This window comes from Anomaloglossus baeobatrachus, chromosome 5 (assembly GCF_048569485.1).
Source record: "Anomaloglossus baeobatrachus isolate aAnoBae1 chromosome 5, aAnoBae1.hap1, whole genome shotgun sequence".
NCBI lineage: Eukaryota > Metazoa > Chordata > Amphibia > Anura > Aromobatidae > Anomaloglossus > Anomaloglossus baeobatrachus.
Window position 1 is genome coordinate 586,126,768 of NC_134357.1, and position 21,084 is coordinate 586,147,851.

Below are 21,084 nucleotides of genomic sequence, written 5' to 3' on the forward strand. Positions count from 1 at the left end.
TTCTGCAAAGGGGACAGGACAACTGCACCGTATTAAATGCAGGATTGATGGGGTCATGTATCACAAGATATTGTCTAACAACCTCCTTCCCTCAGTACGAACATTGAAAATGGGTCATGGCTGGGTCTGGCAGCATGATATTGATCCAACACACACAGCGAGGGCAACTAAGGAGTGTCTCTGTAAGAAGAATTTTCCTTTTCCCCATGACAGCACCACCAGAGAGAGAGGTCCACCCATCTTAGGACAGGAAACCCACTGAAATAAAAGGGCGGTACCTCTCCACTGAATCAGTTTGGTTTCCTGTCCCAAGATGGGAGACCCAGAGTCCATCTGCAGGTGAAGCGGTGAAGATAGCGGTATCCAGGGGTTGAACCGACACTGGCAGAACAGCTTACCTGCTGTGTTGTCGGAGCTAAACCTCAGAACCATCCCCCCAGGGCCGTGGTCCCCTGCGGTAGTGAGCGCGGACATGGTAGGGTCCAGGAGAATCCTCTGCCCAGGCGCTGTCTGAGTCTGCGTAAACGCTGGGCGACCTACAGGTGCAGCCAGTGGTTAAAACTCACAGGACGAAGATCCAGGGGCGCAGGAGGATTCTCTCAAGATGCTGTCCAGGACTGTGCACCCGCCATGCGGTTCAATCATGCCGGAGGAAGTTCCAGGAGTTTGTGCTGGTGTCAGCAGTCATGGCCGAATAATGGTAACAGGTAACCGGTTTGTGCATCTGCACATGTGCGGAGTCCGGAACATGGCGGCGCCCATGAAGAAACATCCAGAGGAGGTCATAAGGATAAAAGGATCTGCGGCTGGGGTAAGAGGCGCTTATGCATTCCTCCAGCAATGGAGGACCAGCCGCAGCAGAAGCAAATGCGCTCCAGCAGCCGTGCCAGCCAGAAGTACAAGGATTTGCGAACGGTGGATTCCGGTGACCTGGTGCAGCCTCCCGATCCAGTACCTCCCTTTTTACTGCAGAGTGGTAAGTAGACTTCGGTTCATCCGGCTAACTGGGGTTCCCCCTTATTTTTTGTTTTCCCATGTCCCATAGTAAGTAGCCCGGAAGAGGTCGATCAAAACTAAAAATAGAAAATGAATTCTGTGTAACACCTTGCTACCACCTGGGACACAGAATTATGCAGGAATTGCATTCTGGAAACTGTTAGAGAGGATACCCAGACTTCACCTCTAATCTCAGAGCTAGAATCAAGGCTGAGGTAAAGGAGTCCTTTAAAGCTCCGTCTCGGAACCCAAGAGGTTGAAGAGAGTTGTGTCCCAGGACTGAGACTCCGGGGAATCATCGGAGTCAGAGGAAAACTCAGGTTCTACTGTTTCTTCAGCTTCCTCGTCATCTTCTTCAGAAGAGTGCCCAGGTGGAAGACCTTGCTTCCCAAACTCAAAAGTTAGCCGGATAGTTAAGGTGGTTAGATTCACGATGGGGCTGATTGACATTAAGGATCCTGAATCCCTGGAGGACCTTGTGTTTGGAGGTCTGAAACAGAGGAAGAGATGCTCCTTCCCAATTAATAAGGTCAAACAGGTAGTGGAGGAGCAGTGGAAGAAGCCGGACAAGAGTGCCACACTGTCCTCTTCCTTCAAGAGGAACTACCCCTTTGAAGAATCAGAAGCCGCCTGTTGGGACAGAAGCCCTAAAATTGATGTAGCGGTAGCCAAAGCAGCAAAGAAGTCTTCCCTCCCATTTGAAGATCGGGGTGCCTAAAAGATCATCTTGATGATAGAAATGCGGACGACTACCTGCAGGGCTCCTGGGAGGTGTTGGCCGGAGCCCTGAGACCAGCTATGGCTGGTACCTACAGTGCTGGCCAAAAGTATTGGCACCCCTGCAATTCTGTCAGATAATACTCAGTTTCTTCTTGAAAATGATTACAATCACAAATTCTTTGGTATTATTATCTTCATTTAATTTGTCTTCAGTGAAAAAAAACAAATTGTCATAAAGCCAAATTGGATATAATTCCACACCAAACATAAAAAAGGGGTGGACAAAAGTTTTGGCACTGTTTGAAAACTCATGTGATGCTTCTGTAATTTGTGTAATAACAGCACCTGTAACTTACCTGTGGCACCTAACAACAGGTGTTGGCAATAATTAAATCACACTTGCAGCCAGTTGACATGGATTAAAGTTGACTCAACCTCTGTCCTGTGTCCTTGTGTGTACCACATTGAGCATGGAGAAAAGAAAAAAGATCAAAGAACTGTCTGAGGACTTGAGAATCCAAATTGTGAGGAAGCATGAGCAATCTCAGGGCTACAAGTCCATCTCCAAAGACTTGAAAGTTCCTGTGTCTACAGTGAGCAGTGTCATCAAGAAGTTTAAAGCCCATGGCACTGTGGCTACCTTCCTAGATGTGGAAGGAAAAGAAAAACTGACGAGAGATTTCAACGCAAGATTGTGCGGATGGTGGATAAAGAACCTCGACTAACCTCCAAACAAGTTCAAGCTGCCCTGCATTCTGAGGGTACAACAGTGTCAACCCGAACTATCCGTCGGCATCTGAATGAAAAGGGACTGTATGTTAGGATACCCAGGAAGACCCCACTTCTTACCTCGAGACATAAAAAAGCCAGGCTGGAGTTTGCCAAAACTTACCTGAGAAAGCCTAAAACGTTTTGGAACAATGTTCTCTGGTCAGATGAGACAAAAGTAGAGCTTTTTGGGAAAAGCCATCAACATAAAGTTTACAGGAAAAAAAAGGAGGCATTCAAAGAAAAGAACACGGTCCCTACAGTCAAACATGGCGGAGGTTCCCTGATGTTTTGGGGTTGTTTTGCTGCCTCTGGCACTGGACTGCTTGACTGTGTGCATGACATTATGAAGTCGGGAGACTACCAACAAATTTTACAGCATAGTGTAGGGCCCAGTGTGAGAAAGCTGGGTCTCCCTCAGAGGTTATGGGTCTTCCAGCAGGACAATGACCCAAAACACACTTCAAAAAGCACTAGAAAATGGTTTGAGAGAAAGCACTGGAGACTACTAAAGTGGCCAGGAATGAGTCCAGACCTGAATCCCATAAAACACCTGTGGAGAGATCTCAAAATGGCAGTTTGGAGAAGGCACCCTTCAAATTTCAGGGACCTGGAGCAGTTTGCCAAAGAAGAATGGTCTAAAATTCCAGGAGAGCATTGTAAGAAACTCATTGATGGTTACCGTAAGCGGTTGTTCGCAGTTATTTTGGCTAAAGGTTGTGCAACAAAGTATTAGGCGGGCTTTGCACGTTGCGACATTGCAAGCCGATGCTGCGATGTCGCACGCGATAGTCCCCGCCCCTGTCGCAGGTACGATATCTTGTGATAGCTGGAGTAGCGAAAATTATCGCTACGCCAGCTTCACATGCACTCACCTGCCCTGCGACCGTCGCTCTGGCCGGCTGGCCTCCTTCCTAAGGGGGCGGGTCGTGCGGTGTCATAGCGACGTCACACGGCAGGCGGCCAATAGCGGCGGAGGGGCGGAGATGCTCTCACCTGAACTCCGGATATCATCCCGGCCTGTCTGCAGCTGTCATGAACTGACTGCAAGCACCGGGGAATCAGTCACTCGGTGGTAAAATCCGGCGTCACCGCGAGACTTACGATCAGCTGATGCGTCAGGTGACCGCATCAGGTGATCACCGCCAGGTCCTCACGACCTGGTCATGCAGCTATCGGACGTGCCTGGGAGCCGGCACACAGCCGGAGCGGGGGTGGCAGGACCGGGAGAGGAGCTGGGAGCGGACATGGCACCGGGAGTCTGCAGACAGGTGAGTATGACATTTTTCTACTGTTCCCTTTTGATTTAGCAGCCGCTTCCACCTCCTGCATGGGAGCGGACATGGCACCGGGCAGGAAATGGAAGCAGCGGTGACGGTACCGGGAGGATTCACGCTTCTGTGTTTACTGACAGAAGGAATCCTCATCCTGTACATGTCACTTTACTACCCACCCCTTGCGTTTATAGCTGCGTTTTTAGTAATAAAAACGCACTAAAATGCAGCTATATTTGTAATTTGCTGTTTTCATTGCGTTTTTGAACATCTCATTGAACTCAGTGGGTGGAAAACGCAATGAAAAACGCAAAAATAATTGACATGCTGCGTTTTTGTGGGCACCACAAAAACGCAGCTAAAAGAAACCGCTGTGTGCATACAGCAAAAATGAAAACTCATAGACTTTGCTGGGGAAGCAAAGTCATGCAGTTTTCTGAGCAAAAAGCCGCGAAAAACGCACTGTGTGAACTTACCCTAAAGCTCCTCAGTCTAAACCCTATCTTTCTAGTAGTTGTGACCTCAGCCAAGAGAATGAGCAACCTACAGGCCCTATCTTCCATTCTTCCAGACACCCAAATTTCAGAGGATAGGATAATCTTAAGAACAGAACCTGCGTATTTACCCAAGGTAGCTAAATCCTTCCATATACAGTATCCCAGGAGATAATTCTGCCTTCTTTTTGTGCCTCCCCCAAGAATCAGGACGAGAAAACGCTGCATACCCTGGATGTTAGAGATGCACTGATTCAGTACTTAGAGACTACGGCTATGTGCGCACGTTGCGTACTAGCCCTGCAGAAATTTCTGCAGTGATCTGAAGAGCACACGTGCGCTTCAAATTGCTGCAGAAATGTCCGTAGAGAAAAAAAAAAGCCGATTCCATGCGCTCTGCCTGCAGCTCCTGCCATAGACAGAGCAGGAGCTGCCGGCAAAGCGCACGGAAGAAGTGACATGTGTGATACCAATGTAATATGACTGAAGACTGAATGTGATTTAGATAGGGATCATAATCAAAAGATAGGAGTGATCCCAGATATTATTTGACCTATCAATAATTCAGTATCAAAGAGATGTCCTCTGGATAACCAATTTCACTATGATGACCAAAGAATACATGTCAAACAGATTTTAAGATAATGAGGTAGTAACATTTACAGTTCCACTTACCGGAAACTTGTGGTTGGCTTAAAGACAGGTGTAAGGAAGCTTACATATAAAATTTACGGCTCATTGCAATATTTCACTAAAACTATGGTCAACTGTGGTCGGTCAGTTGTCAACTGGCAGGATGTACAAGTAAATGTGCAGGAAGCTGCTGGTGCCCATAGCAGTTTGTGGTCAAGTTACATGAACATGACTCAGCTGTCACATGCTGGTGACCATTTAAACACAACCTACAAAGTTTTCCTATAAAAATACACCGGACTCGCTTAATGTTAGGGAAACCTTCCAGGACATTGAAGTGTACGCACTGCTCCTGTGATGCAAGACACCATGTTGTTTCCTTATCATTAAATCGAGTCCCTCCGATGTGAAAGGATTGCTACAACAAACGGTAATGTTGATGCATATTTCTGTTATTGTATAAGATTCTATGCTAATGCCTATATGTACCATTGACTATTCATGTGCTATTAAAATAAATAGTATCTTGCTATAAAGAATATTCGTATTCATGCCTGATTAGGATATCAGTGAGCGCTTCGTAAGTACGGGCTTTCAGCCCCCTTTTTAGTAGAATTTAGCAAGACCTAAATGTCACTTCTTAGAACGCAGCGCTTCGGGCAGCAGCCGAAGCGCTGCGCTCTAAGACGCCACGTGCGCACGGCCCCTGCACAATCTCCATAGACTGTGCAGGGGACGCAGGACGCATGCAGTTACGCTGCGCTACAAAGCGCAGCGTAACTGCATGTATTTACGCAACGTGCGCACATAGCCTACTACAGGGTGGAGGAGGAGTCGAGCATTGTTTTATTTGCTTATAGAGGGCTAGGAAAGGCCTGGCAGCCTCTAAAAGTACTTTAGCAAGATGGGTCAAGAAAGTAATTAGTGTAGCCTATATAGCCCAGAACATTCCAGTTCCCAAAGGCATGACAGCTCAAACCACCAGAGCGGTGTTGACTTCCTGGGCCGAAAAGACGGAAATACCTATTGACCAATTTTGTAAGGCTGCAACTTGGTCTTCCCCTTTCCTCTTTTTTAATCACTATAGATTGGATTTTTCTTCCATGGTGGATGTAATGTTTGGTAGAAGGGTTCTACAAGTGGTGATTCCCTCCGTAAGGTGCTTGAATCAATCAAAATCTCTCTAGTGGTGCTTTCATGGTGGAAGAGATAAATGAAAATTACTTATTGGTAATGTTTTGTTTCCAGCGCCGATGACAGCACCATTGCTTCACCCTCTGCTTAGTTTTAGGGTATGTGCGCACGTTGCTTTTTACCTGCTTTTTTGCTGCTTTTTCTTCTGCGCTGTTTAATGCCAAAATGGATGTGTTCTTCTATTCAAGCAAAGTCTATGGGAATTTGGGTTTCTTGTTCACACTATGTTGTTCACAATGCTGCCTTTTTGTGGCAGAACTTTGGTCAAAAAGTCAGCTTTGCAGTGCAAAACCCAAATGGCAAAAACAATTGACATGTTGCTTCTTTGAAAAGCTGAGTTTTTGACCAAAGTTCTGCCACAAAAAGGCAGCATTTTCAACAACATAGTGTGAACAAGAAACCCAAATTCCCATAGACTTTGCTTGAATAGAAGAACACATCCATTTTGGCATTAAACAGCGCAGAAGAAAAAGCAGCAAAAAAGCAGGTAAAAAGCAGGTAAAAAGCAACGTGCGCACATACCCTTAGTTGTGTAGGGTCGAGGTGCTACATCTTAGTTCATGTGTTGGTGGAGGTTTATATTAATATTGTTTCCTGGTATTCCTCTCTTACTCTGTAACCTACCTTATGCGGTGGAGAGGTATCGCCCTTTTATTTCACTGGGTTTCATGTCCTAAGATGGGTGGACTTCTCTCTCTGGTGGTGCTGTCATGGGCTCTGGAAAAAAATATTACCAGTAAGTAATTTTGCTTTTCAAGGTATTTTCTACACTCTGTGTGTGTGTGTGTGTGTCTGTGTGTGTATATATAGTTTCATAGTTTTTAAGGTTGAAGGGAGACTCTAAGTCCATCTAGTTCAACCCGTAGCCTAACATGTTGATCCAGAGGAAGGCAAAAAAACCCCAATGTGTCAAATAAGCTCCAATGGGGAAAAAAATTCCTTCCTGACTCCACATACGGCAATCAGACTAGTTCCCTGGATCAACACCCTGTCATAAAATCCAATATACATAACTGGTAATATTATATTTTTCAATTAATGCGATCAGGCTCTGCTTAAATTTTACTTGTGAATCCCTCAATACAACATCATACGGCAGAGAGCTCCATAGTCTCACTGCTCGTACAGTAAAGAGTCCTCATCTGTGATTATGATTAAACATTCTTTCCTCAAGACGTAGCGGATGCCCCCGTGTTCCAGTCGCAGGCCTAGGTGTAAAGAGATCTTTGGAAAGGTCTCTGTACTGTCCCCTCATATATTTATACATTGTGATTAGATCCCCCTAAGCCTTTGTTTTTCCTAACTAACTAACCCCAAGTTTAATAACCTGTCTTGGTATTGCAGCCCACCCATTCCTCTAATAATCTTGGTCGCTCTTCTATCTACCTGTAAGATTATGCTATTTATAACCTTCTATACTTTTGCTAACAAGAAATGCATCCATTCCTCTCTTAAATTCATTCAGTGAGTTGGCCATCACCACTTCCTCAGGAAGAGAGTTCCAGAGCCTCACTGCTCTTACCGTGAAGAACCCTCTTCTATGCTGATGTAGGAATTTTCTTTCCTCCAATCGAAAAGAATGCCCCCTTGTTCTTGTCATAGTCCTTGGTACAAACAGATCATGGGAGAGATCTCTATATGGCCCTCTGATATATTTGTACATATTTATTAGGTCTCCCCTAAGTCTTCTCTTTTCTAGAGTAAATAGACCTAATTTTGATAACCTTTCCGTGTATTGTAATGCACCCATTCCATTTATTATTTTAGTAGCCCGCCTCTGAACCCTTTCAAGTTCAGTAATGTCTTTCTTCAGCACCGGCGCCCAAAATTGCACACAATACTCCAAGTGTGGTCTGACTAGTGATTTGTACAGATGGAGAATGATGTTTTCATCTCGTGCCCCCAGACCTCTTCTAATGCATCCCATCACCCTATTTGCTTTGGTGGCTGCTGCCTGACACTGGGCACTCCAATTTAGATTCTTATTCACTAAGATGCCTAAGTCTTTTTCCATGTCTGATTTCCCCAGCAGTTTCCCATTTAGTAAGTAATCGTAGCATCTGTTTCTCCTTCCCATGTGCATAACCTTACACTTATCTGTGTTAAACCTCATTTGCCATTTTTCAGCCCAATTCTCCAATTTACTCAAGTCCATCTGTAGTTGCAAACTGTCCTCCTTTGTGTTAACTACCTTACATAGTTTTGTATCATCTGCAAATACTGATATTTTACTCTGTAAACCATCCACCAGATCATTAATAAATATATTAAATAGTAGGGGGCCCAATACAGACCCCTGTGGCACCCCACTAGTAACCCTGGCCCAATCTGAGTATGCACCATTAATAACCACTCTTTGTTTTCTACCACTAAGCCAGCTACCTACCCATCTACACACATTTTCCCCGAGCCCAAGCTTTCTCATTTTACTTAGCAGTCTTTTATGTGGGACAGTGTCAAATGCTTTACCAAAGTCGAGATAAATGACATCCAATGATTCTCCTCGGTCCATGTGAGAGCTTACATCCTCATAGAAGCTGATCAGGTTAGTTTGACAGGAGCGATCCTTCATAAATCCATGTTGATATGGAGTTAAACAGTTATTAACATTGAGACATTCCATAATAGTATCCCTTAAAAACCCTTCAAACATTTTACCCACAACAGATGTTAAGCTTACCGGCCTATAGTTTCCAGGTTCCCTTTTGCACCCTTTTTTGAATATTGGTACCACATTTGCTAGCCGCCAATCCAGTGGAACAGACCCAGTTTCTATAGAGTCTTTAAATAAAAGGAATAGAGGCCTGTCTATCACATTACTTAACTCCCTTAATACCCGAGGGTGAATGCCATCAGGGCCTGGTGATTTGTCAATTTTAATGTTACTAAGTCGGTTCTGCACTTCTTCCTGGGTTAGGCAGGTAATACTTAATGGGGCATTTACATGATCACTCTGCATTTCCCGTGGCATATGCTTTTCCTGTGTGAACACAGTTGAGAAAAAAGTATTTAAAACATTTGCTTTTCCCACATCGCTTTCTATGATTTTACCCTCATTATTCTTTAAAGGGCCAACACCATCAATTTTAATCTTTTTTCTGTTTATATAATAAAAGAATAGTTTGGGATTTGTTTTGCTTTCCTTAGCAATGAGTCTCTCAGTTTCTACTTTTGCTAAATATATTTGTTTTTTACACATTTTATTTTTTTCTCTATATATTTTTAATGCTTCCTCGCTGCCTTCTTGTTTTAGCTTTTTAAATGCCTTTTTCTTATTATTCATTGCCCCTTTTACATCCTTATTTAGCCACATTGGTTTTCTCCTGTTCCTAGCCCTTTTATTTCTGTATGGTATGGCTAGCTCGCAGTGGGTGTTTAATACCGATTTAAAAATTTCCCACTTATTTTCTGTGCTCCCATTTTTGAGGACATTGTCCCAATCAATTTGGCGAAGGTCTTCTCTAAGCTGATCAAACTTTGCTTTCCTGAAATTCAGCGTTTTTGTAACCCCCCTCCAAGGCACCTTACTGAAGGACAAGTGGAATTGTATTATATTGTGGTCACTATTCCCTAGGTGCCCATCCACTCGTACGTCTGTTATTCTATCTGGCCTGTTGCTTAAAATTAAGTCCAGAAGGGCTGCCCCTCTAGTTGGGCCCGGCACAAGTTGGGACAGATAATTATCCTTAGTTACTGACAGAAGCCGGTTTCCTTTCTGAGATACGCAGGTTTCAGTTTCCCAGTCTATATCGGGGTAATTGAAGTCCCCCATAATAATCACCTCATTGTGATTTGCTGCTTTGTCTATTTGTTTCAATAATATAATTTCAGTAGTTTCTGTTATATTTGGTGGCTTATAACAAACCCCTATGAGGATTTTATTAGTTTTCCCTCCTTGTATCGCCACCCATAGAGACTCCACCTCTTCATTTCCCTCTTGAATATCTTCTCTTAGTCTGGGCTTTAAACTGGACTTTATATATTGTGAGACTGTGACCGGGGTTATCTATGACGGCCGGTATGTCTCGCCCAGGTTGTGCTCACTCCATGATAGAAAGTAAATCCACTATAGGGTTAATGCTGTTTCCCTACAGGCTCAAGGAAGGGTTAAAAGGAAACAGGAACGAGGGCAGGTGTGCCGGGTGTGGGGGAAGTGACCAGAACTTCCTGAGCCCTCTGCTGGAGAGGCACATGTATTTTGTTATGGACTTTTTTTGTTTGGACATTAAACACCGTGTGCTGTGAACCTTGATGCCTGGATCCCGTGTCTTCTGCTGCGCAGCCGACCGCGCTACCTCACATATGGTGGAGAATCGGCGGGCATGACAGCCGGTGAGGTGTAGCATCCATCCCTGGTGACCCAGCTGCGCATGTCCTGGATTCGAGCGGCTATACTACAGCCCAAACCCGGCGACGCCATGGAGGACATACTAAAGCATTTGGCTCAGGCTAATGCACAGCAGCAACAGGCTAATGCACAGCAGCTACAAACCAATGCACGTCAGCAGCAATCCTTGCAAGTGCAGGACAAAAGGCACCAAGAACAGATGGAGCAGGCCAATGCACGTCAGCAGCAAGCCTTACAATTGCAGGAAAAAAGGCACCAAGAACAGATGGTTCTCCTGGCCAAGTCGATCCGTGCCGGACCGGCAGCAACAACCCCGGGACCGGGTGACGACGGCAGCGTCCGGAAAGCGGTGAGACAAGCGTTGCAAAAGATGACCCCGGGTGATGATGTGGAAGCGTTCCTGGCGGTGTTTGAGCGGGTGGCCGAGCGGGAAAAGCTGCCGACCCCGCAGTGGGCTGAGGTATTGTCGCCCTATCTGACGGGGGAACCCCAAAAAGCGTACCTGGACCTCGGTACCGAGGACGCCATTGACTATGTGACCCTGAAAGCCGAAATACTGGCTCGGTTGGGGGTGAATACCTATGTACGGGCTCAGCGGGTAAATCAGTGGTTCTATGAGGAAGCCAAACCCGTACGCTCCCAGGCCTATGACTTATTACATCTTGTAAAAAAGTGGTTGCAGCCTGACACTCTGAGCCCGGCGCAAATGGTGGAAAGGGTAGTAGTGGATCGTTTTGTGCGCACTTTACCCGTCACCGTTCAACGGTGGGTAGGACAGGGTGACCCGAGTACCCTGGACCAATTAGTGTCCCTGGTAGAGCGGCATGTGGCTACGCAGGACTTGATACGGGACACTGAGACTTTGCGTACCGCCCGTCGGTCCGGCCCCTCCAAGCCTAGGGCCAAGGACCCACCGCCGACACCGGTACAGGAGTCCGCTACCATCCTGGCTCAGGCCGCGCCCGCCGTTCCTGAGGTCCGGAAGGCCATGTACCCTAAACGACAACTTGTCAAGGGGGTTTCCTTCCCTATTAGATGTTGGCGGTGCCAGCGGGTGGGACATATGGAAGCCCAGTGTCCACTCACCACGGAGCCCATGGATTGTGGGGTTACCCGGCGGGGTTCAATGTATGCTCAGGTGGTGTGTACCGCTGACCTGGTCTCCCCAGAGACAGAGCCCCACTTGTGCCAAATACAGGTGAATGGATGTCCGGTTACAGGATTGTTGGATTCCGGAAGCTTAGTGACCCTTGTGCGATCCACCTTGAGAGCTAAAGTAAAGGCCACAGGACGCACTGTGGGGGTGGTTTGCATACATGGGGACCGCCACGACTATCCCACGGGGATTGTCACCATCACAGCACCTTGCGGTCAGGTGCAACATGAGGTGGGACTTCTTAACACTCTTCCTTATGACGTGATCCTAGGAAGGGATCTGCCCTATTTTTGGACTTTATGGAGGGGACCCCCTAAGTCCCCTCAGATATTGGTCGGTCCGGGACCTGAGCCCTACAATCCTGAATCCGGGACACCTGCCGTAGGGGTCACGATGATAGGGACAGAGTGTGAACCCGATAGGTCACCCCTAGAGGTATTGGCAGGAGAGGCTGAGACGGTCGAGCCCATCCCGGAGTTGGAGGCGTCCCCGGATACGTTTGGGACAGCCCAACTCCAGGACCCTACGTTAATACATGCCCGGAGTCGGGTGACAGTAGTTGACGGGGTGGCACAGCTGCCCAGTGCCCAGGTAAGGTACCCCCATTTCGCTCTTAAGCAGGATTTACTCTACCGGGTAGATGAAATACGGGGCGTAGGGGTAGAACAGTTGGTGGTGCCCCAGCCGCATCGCCGGCGGGTCCTCGACTTGGCTCATAAACACCTGATGAGTGGCCACCTAGGGGTCAAGAAAACGCAGGAGCGAATATTGCAAAGGTTCTATTGGCCCGGGGTCTTTGGGGAGGTAAAACGGTTCTGCGAAACCTGCCCGGAGTGTCAGCTTACTGCACCCCTGACCCATTTTCGCAGTCCGTTGGTACCGTTACCCATTATAGAAGTCCCTTTTGAACGGATAGGGATGGATCTGGTGGGGCCCCTCGTAAAGTCCGCTCGAGGGCACCAACACATCCTAGTGATCGTTGACTATGCCACCCGGTATCCCGAGGCGATACCTCTCAGACATACTGCAGCAAAGCTTATAGCTCGGGAGTTGTTTGCTGTGTTCTGCCGGGTGGGATTGCCCAAGGAGATCCTTACGGATCAGGGGACCCCATTCATGTCTAAAGTGACCAAAGAGCTATGCCGGCTACTCCAGATCAAGCAGTTGCGTACGTCTGTGTATCATCCGCAAACGGACGGTTTAGTCGAGCGTTTCAATAAAACCCTGAAAACCATGCTAAGAAGGGTGATTTCAAAAGACGGGAAAGACTGGGATATGATGCTTCCCTATTTGATGTTTGCCATACGAGAGGTGCCACAGGCATCCACGGGGTTTTCGCCTTTTGAATTGTTATACGGGCGACATCCCCGGGGATTGTTGGACCTGGCAAAGGAAACATGGGAGCAGGAGCCCACCCCCCATAAAAGTGTGATTGAACACATTTTGGGTATGCAGAACCGCATAAGCGCGGTCATGCCAATTGTGAAGGAGCACTTACAGGAGGCTCAGGCCGCGCAAAGCGGCCGCTACAATAGACAAGCCACCGTGCGGACCTTTAAACCCGGGGATCGGGTGTTGGTATTGATCCCCACGGCGGAGAGCAAATTCCTGGCTCAGTGGCAAGGCCCCTACGAGATAAAGGAAAGAGTCGGGGTGGTTAACTATAAAGTATTGCAGCCCGGTAGGCGGAAACCTGAACAAATATACCATGTCAACCTATTAAAACCTTGGCAGGAACGGGAAAGCCTGATGGCTGTTTTTTCCCCACCTCCCTCCTCTTCGGGTCGTTCACATCCGGCTCCAGCGACCTCCGGAGAGGACGAACCGGAAGTAAGGATTGGAGAAGCCCTCACCAAGCAACAGAGGCGAGAGGCCAGACGGTTGGTTCAGCAGAACCCCGATGTCTTCTCCGAGCTGCCCGGTAGGACCAGTCTGATACGACATGATATTGTCACCGAGCCCCACCTGAAGGTACGCCTGAAGTCATACCGGGTGCCGGAGGCTCGACGACAAGCCATATCGGAGGAAGTAAAGACAATGTTACGCCTGGGGGTCATCGAAAAATCCCGGAGTGAATGGGCTAGTCCGATTGTCCTAATACCAAAACCCGATGGCTCCTTAAGGTTCTGCAATGACTTTAGGAGATTGAACGAAATATCCAAGTTCGATCTCTACCCCATGCCCCGGGTGGATGAGCTGATTGATAGGCTGGGACAGGCGCGATATTTTACCACGCTCGACCTGACCAAAGGGTACTGGCAGGTGCCACTAACGGAGTCCGCCAAGGAGAAAACAGCTTTTGTTACGCCGGAGGGTCTCTTCCACTATGTTGTCTTGCCTTTTGGGTTACATGGCGCTCCGGCCACGTTCCAGAGGTTGATGGACTTAGTGCTGGAACCCCACCAGGCGTATGCATCAGCGTACCTGGATGACATCATTATTTACAGCTCCGATTGGCAGACCCACTTGGAACAGGTACAAGCGGTGGTGGACGCGCTTCGAACAGCCGGATTGACAGCCAATCCCAAGAAATGTGCATTGGGACTCACGGAAGCCCGCTACTTGGGCTACGTGATAGGCCAAGGAGTGATTAAGCCCCAAATTAACAAGGTTGAGGCGATCCAGAAGTGGCCTAGACCCCTGACCACGAAACAGGTTAGGGCCTTCCTGGGTATCGTGGGGTACTACAGGAGGTTTGTAAAGGATTTTGCGGGACTATCAGCCCCCTTGACGGACCTTCTCAAAGGCAAGAAGTCCGTCATGGTGCGGTGGACTCCGCAGGCCGAGGACTCCTTCCGGGCCCTGAAGGGGGTCCTGTGCGGACAGCCCGTTCTGGTCAACCCTGATTTCCGGAAGGAGTTCATAGTACAGACTGACGCCTCGGAGGTCGGCCTGGGGGCAGTGCTGTCTCAGGTGGTTCAGGGGGAGGAACACCCCGTCACCTTCTTGAGTAGGAAGCTCACCCCTCCCGAGCGGAATTATAGCGTAGTGGAGAAGGAGTGCCTGGCGATCAAGTGGGCCTTGGAGTCCCTACGCTATTACCTGCTGGGACGGCAGTTTCGCTTGGTGACGGATCACTCTCCACTGGTCTGGATGAGGTCCGCCAAGGAACGGAATGCCCGGGTTACCCGGTGGTTCCTTTCTCTGCAGAACTTCCGGTTTACGGTTGAACACCGGGCCGGTAGGTTGCAGGGCAACGCCGATGCCTTGTCCCGCGGCCCGTGCTTGATGGCTGGAGTTCAACCCCGCACGCTTGAACTGAGGGGGGGGGTATGTGAGACTGTGACCGGGGTTATCTATGACGGCCGGTATGTCTCGCCCAGGTTGTGCTCACTCCATGATAGAAAGTAAATCCACTATAGGGTTAATGCTGTTTCCCTACAGGCTCAAGGAAGGGTTAAAAGGAAACAGGAACGAGGGCAGGTGTGCCGGGTGTGGGGGAAGTGACCAGAACTTCCTGAGCCCTCTGCTGGAGAGGCACATGTATTTTGTTATGGACTTTTTTGTTTGGACATTAAACACCGTGTGCTGTGAACCTTGATGCCTGGATCCCGTGTCTTCTGCTGCGCAGCCGACCGCGCTACCTCACAATATAGACAGACTCCACCCCCTTTCCTTTTTTTACGATCCCTCCTAAACAATTCATATCCTTGCAGGTTAGCCGCCCAGTCATAACTATCATCTAACCATGTCTCAGTTATTCCTACTATGTCGTATTTCTCCTCATACATTACCAGCTCCAGTTCCTCCATCTTATTGGTCAGGCTTCTTGCATTGGTCAGCATGCAGGAAAGAAGTTTTGCTCCCCTTTTCTCAGCTTCCTTCTTAGTACCCTGTCTTGGGTCCTCTTTACGGCATCTAGTATCCTTGATTAGTTTGTCCTTCTGCTGCATGTTCTTGTCTGCTGTTTTTTCTCCCATCCCCTCTTCTTCTAGTTTAAAGCCCTCCTGATGAGTGTGGCAAGCCTTCTGGCGAACGTGTGTTTCCCAGGTTTTGTGAGGTGTATCCCGTCTCTTGCGAGAAGTCCATCGTAGAGGTAATTCACTCCATGGTCTAAGAATCCAATTCCATAATGCTGATGTAGTGTATGACAGGCGAAAGTCATCAAAGGTTTTGCGATGTCCTCAAACAGCGAGACCCGGCAAGTCCCAGCAATCGATCAGCTTACGGCGACTCTTCTCTTCTTAAACAGCTACAGTTATCACCACTATGAGATTGTGTTAAAACTATGCCACACTTATCTTCAGTCGCTTCCCTTTACTTCAGTACCTCGCACTCTCAGCACCTCGCTAGCTCTGGCTGGTTTATATAGTTCTACAAGGACTACTAGAAGCTGCTAGAAGCTTCTAGAAACAGGTGTGGCTAATACTACTGACTAAATCACTAGACACACTTTTTTTTTTTTTTTTTTTTTGCTTTTTCACAGTACCCCAGACAAATACAGACAACAAATCCCTAATGAAATTAAACAGTTACAGTTATCACCACTATGAGATTGTGTTAAAACTATGCCACACTTATCTTCAGTCGCCTCCCTTTACTTCAGTGCCTCGCACTCTCCAATATATATAGTAAGACTCATGTGGGATTAGTGGATGAGGGCAGGTATATCTCACCCCGGTATCGGTCCTATGTGACTTAGGGGTACTTCATACACAGCGAGATCACTACTGAGATCGCTGCTGAGTCACGTTTTTGTGACGCAGCAGTGACCTCATTAGCGATCTCGCTGTGTGTGACACTGAGCAGCGATCTGGCCCCTGCTGTGAGATCGCTGCTCGTTACACACAGCCCTGGTTCGTTTTTTATTGTTGCTCTCCCGCTGATAAGCACACATCGCTGTGTGTGACAGCGAGAGAGCAACAATCCTGAATGTGCAGGGAGCAGGAGCCGGCGTCTGACAGCCTGCGGTAAGCTGTAATCAATGTAAACATCGGGTAACCAAGGTGGTTACCCGATATTTACCTTCATTACCAGCCTCCGCAGCTCTCACGCTGCCAGTGCCAGCTCCTGCTCCCTGCACACGCTAGGCTAAGTGGTGTACGCTGGTAACTAAGGTAAACATCGGCTAACCATTCCCGATGTTTACCTTAGTTACCAGTGTCCGCAGCTTCTAGACGCCGGCTCCGTGCAAGCGCAGCGCCGCTTGCACGTCGCTACTGGCTGGGAGCTGGTCACTGGTCGCTGGTGAGATCTGCCTGTTTGACAGCTCACCAGCGACCATGTAGCGACGCAGCAGCGATCCTGACCAGGTCAGATCACTGGGGGGATCGCTGCTGCGTCGCTAAAGTGTGACGGTACCCTTAGCCTGGTAAGGATTACCTGGCTACTAATGGATTAATGGGAGGTGAAGGACAGATGTAAAAGGAGTCTGGGAGGTTGGGGGAGGGTCTCCATCTGGGCAACACAGGCTAGGTTCACACACTGCGTTTTTTTTGACGCTGCGTTTCTGTGCGTTTTTTAGCGCTAAAAACGCACAGAAACGCAGCGTCTTTAAAAAGGCATGAAAAAAACGCACGCGTTTTTGCCGCGATTTGCTGCGTTTTGCTGCGTTTTTGCTCACTGCGTCTTTATGCGGTTTTTATCAGTGAACAAAAAAAAAAGGTCTGATGTCATTTCCTTCTTCAATATGTTCTTCTTTCTCCACTAGTGTATGCAGGAGAGCAGACAGCTGCAGAACTACAAGGCCCAGTATACTCCATCCAATAGTGTGTGCAGGAGAGCAGACAGCAACTGCAGAACTACAAGGCTCAGCATGCTCCATCCAATAGTGTATGCAGGAGAGCAGACAGCAGCTGCATAACTACAAGGCTCAGCATCCTCCATCCAATAGTGTATGCAGGAGAGCAGACAGCAGCTGCATAACTACAAGGCTCAGCATCCTCCATCCAATAGTGTATGCAGGAGAGCAGACAGCAGCTGTCGAACTACAAGGCTCAGCATCCTCCATCCAATAGTGTATGCAGGAGAGCAGACAGCAGCTGTCGAACTACAAGGCTCAGCATCCTCCTTCCAGGACTGTATGCAGGATTTCTTTGCCCCCCAAACAAAAAAAATGATGTGGGCTTCGCCATATTTTTGTATGCTAGCCAGGTACATCAGGCAGGTACAGGCTGCCCCCAACCCCCAGCTGCCTATTTGTACTTGGCTGGGAACCAAAAATATAGAGAAGCATTTCATGAAATAATTAAAAAAAAAATGACGTGAGCTTCACCTAATTTTTGTGTCCAGCCGGGTACAACTAGGCAGTTGGGGATTGGTATCCACAGTGCAGGGTGCCCATGCTTTTTGGGCACCCCCGCTGCGAATTGTAGTCCGCAGCCACCCCAGAAAATGGCGCTTTCATAGAAGCGCCATCTTCTGGCGCTGTATCCAACTCTTCCAGCTGCCCTGATGCCGGGTGGCTCACTGGGTAATAATGGGGTTAAGGCTAGCTGTATATTATCAGCTGGCCCTAAGCCCGAAATTCATGGTGTCACACCAATATTAGGCATGGCCACCATGAATTTCTAGTAAAGATAAAAAAAAACACCACACAGAAAAATATTTTTATTAAAAATAAAACACAACACAATTAGTGACTCCATCTTTATTAAAATAAAGAACCCCCCTCCGCAGTAATTCTGGGTCAAGGGTCCCACGCCGTCCAATCCGTATACAATATCATCTGATCGGTTTGCTGGAAGGCAAAGCGATCAGATGATGTGTAAGGTTCAAGTGCCTGAATTACATCACACATCAGCTGATTGTATAAAAGCCGTTTATACAATCAGCTGATGCATCGGTGCAAAAAATAAAAAAAAAAATACTCACTTATGTGCTGATTACCGGCAGCTCCTGAAGCGGAGTCTAGTCCCGTCCGATCGCTGCAGCAGCTGCCGGTAATCAGGGATGAAGTCTCCTGACTCATCCGCTGATAGGTTAAACCGGCCGGCCGCTGGCGTCACCCCGAGACTTACGATCAGCTGATGTGTCAGGTGACTGCATCAGGTGATCCATCGCCAGGTCCTGCATCCTGCAGGCATACGTACCCGGGGAGACTGCACACACCCGGAGTGGCGGTACCGGGAGGAGGCGCTGGGAGCGGGCATGGCACCGGGACCCTACAGACAGGTGAGTAGGACATTTTTTTTTTTTTACTGTTCACTTTTGATTTCGCAGCCGCTTCCACCTCCTGCCCGTACATGACGCCGCACGGCAGCTGACATGCACAGGACCGGAGGTGGAAGCGGCGGTGACGGTTCCGGGAGGATTCACGCTTCTGTGTTTACTGACAGAAGGAATCCTCTTCCTGTACATGTCACTTTACTACCCACCTCCTGCGTTTTATAGCTGCGTTTTTGGTCTTAGAAACGCACCAAAACGCACCTATTTGCGTTTCTCATTGCGTCTTTCAACATCCCATTGCACTCAATGGATGAAAAGCGCAGTGAAAAATGCGGGAATAAGTGACATGCTGCGTTTTTGTAGCACCACAAAAACGCAGCTGAAAAGAAACGCTGTGTGCAGACAGCAAAAATGAAAACTCATAGACTTTGCTGGGGAAGCAAAGTCATGCAGTTTTCTGAGCAAAAACGCACCCGAAAACTGCGCAAAAATGCCGCGAAAAATGCACTGTGGCCTGTCTGTGTAGGTGATACTTGTGAGTGGGAGCAGTGCTTGATGTTTGTAAGGTTTAGCTGGAAGGGAGAAGCCCTCCAGTTGGTAGTTAGGATATCATCCTGTATAGTTAGCGCTGGACAGGCAAGGATTTATTTTGTTGGTGTTTTTTTTTGTTTATGTTTCACTGCAATAAACCTGACCCAGCGTCCGTTACACCTGGAATTCGGCTGTCTGCCTGAGGTGAATACGTGCCCTTGGAACCCAGCAAAGGCGATCCCCGAGCGTGTTATCACATTGTGGTGGAGAATGCGGGCAGCATGTTAAAACGCATTATAATGGGTGACGTGGTGAAAGCGCCGGTACAATCCGCAGCTGTGCAGCAAGAAGCTAATCGCTTGATGTCGGCACAGTTGAAGGAACTGGTGGAAACGACGGTTAGAGACCGCCAACTTTTGCAGCAGGTGGCGCAGCATCTGGCAACCGTACCTGAGGTTAAATGCGGAGGCTGACCAGAGGGTGATTCATGTGAATAGGTACTGGCAGAAACTGACCACAGAGGATGATGTGGAAGCTTACCTGACCACCTTCGAACGGACGGCGGAGCGGGAAAAGTGGCCAAAGGAGCGATGGGCCGGCTTACTTGCCCCGTTTCTGGCAGCTGAGACCCAAAAAGCCTATTTTCATCTTGAGCCTGAAGCAGCGCACGACTTTGATAAACTAAAAGCCGAGATCCTGGCCCGGCTGGGAGTGACGACGGCCGTGCGAGCACAGAGAGTTCATCAATGGACTTATCAGCCCGATAAACCACCGTGGTCACAGATGTTCGACCTTATTCACTTGACCAAGAAATAGCTGCAGCCTGAGGTTTTGACGGCGCCAGAGATGATACAAAGAATTGTCCTTGATAAATACCTAAGAGCTCTACCGCCACCTCTGAGAAAATGGGTGAGCAATGGAAACCCCACGACAGCGGATCAGCTAGTGGATATAGTGGAGCGTTATTCTTTGACAAAAGGACTTATGGACAATGCTACACATCCTCCCTCTTCCCCTTATCGACGAGGATCTGGTAAGACTTTTCCAGGGTCTAGGGGAGGAGGAAAAAGTTCTAAGGCAGTGGAGGAGGAAAACAGGACTGCTGGCCCTGTGAGGCCTAAGGTGCCACACTATGGTCTTAGCAAGGGGCCCGTGAGGTGTTTCCGCTGCCTGGAGGTGGGCCACATTGCTGCAAACTGTCCAGTAACTACAGAACCGATGCAGTGCGATGTCACAGACTTTGAAAAACGCATGGCTATGGTTGATCGGGTAGTGTGTATTGCGGCATGTCCAGGCGATCTGGAGAAACACCTGTGTGAAGTGTCCATTGATGGCAATACTGTTGTTGCACTGTTAGAATCAGAAAGTGTATTGACTCTGGTAAAGGCCAGTCTGGTGGCAGTCGCGATGGGACCGTCAGATACATTTTCTGTGACATGTGTGCATGGAGACACCTGCTCGTACCTCACAACGGTCTCCTGCATTACTATGCCCTATGGGTCTGTGCATCATAAGGTGGGACTAGTCCCAGCATTATTACATGATATCATTTTGGGCAGGGATTTTCCTCACTTTTGGCAGTTGTGGGAGAACCAATTAGTACCCCAGGGTAGCCGCACAGATGGTCCTTCTCCCACACCTTGTGTGGGCCCGGAGCCACTGGAGGATGCCCTACAAGAGGATTCAGAGAAGCAATCCACTGAGAACAACCTCAAGTTCCCATTTCCAGTTCTGGCGGTGATACCGATGAACCCAGGGCAGAGGTAGACGTGGACGGCCGTCAACCTTCTGGTTGGCTCAATTCGGAAGTCCTGAAAGATGACTTCCAAAGCGAGCAAATGAGAGATTCTACCCTTTCTCAGG

General features: G+C 48.2%; 1 protein-coding gene across 1 annotated transcript in view; it reads left to right on the forward strand.

The window, feature by feature from the left end:
- LOC142313150 (uncharacterized) overlaps positions 1 to 21,084 on the forward strand; it is a 219,894-nt gene that overhangs the window by 145,565 nt on the left and 53,245 nt on the right. The window contains 2 exon segments of the mRNA XM_075352139.1: positions 839 to 976; positions 1,335 to 1,660. Of these exon segments, the coding sequence (XP_075208254.1) occupies positions 839 to 976; positions 1,335 to 1,660 (464 nt within the window).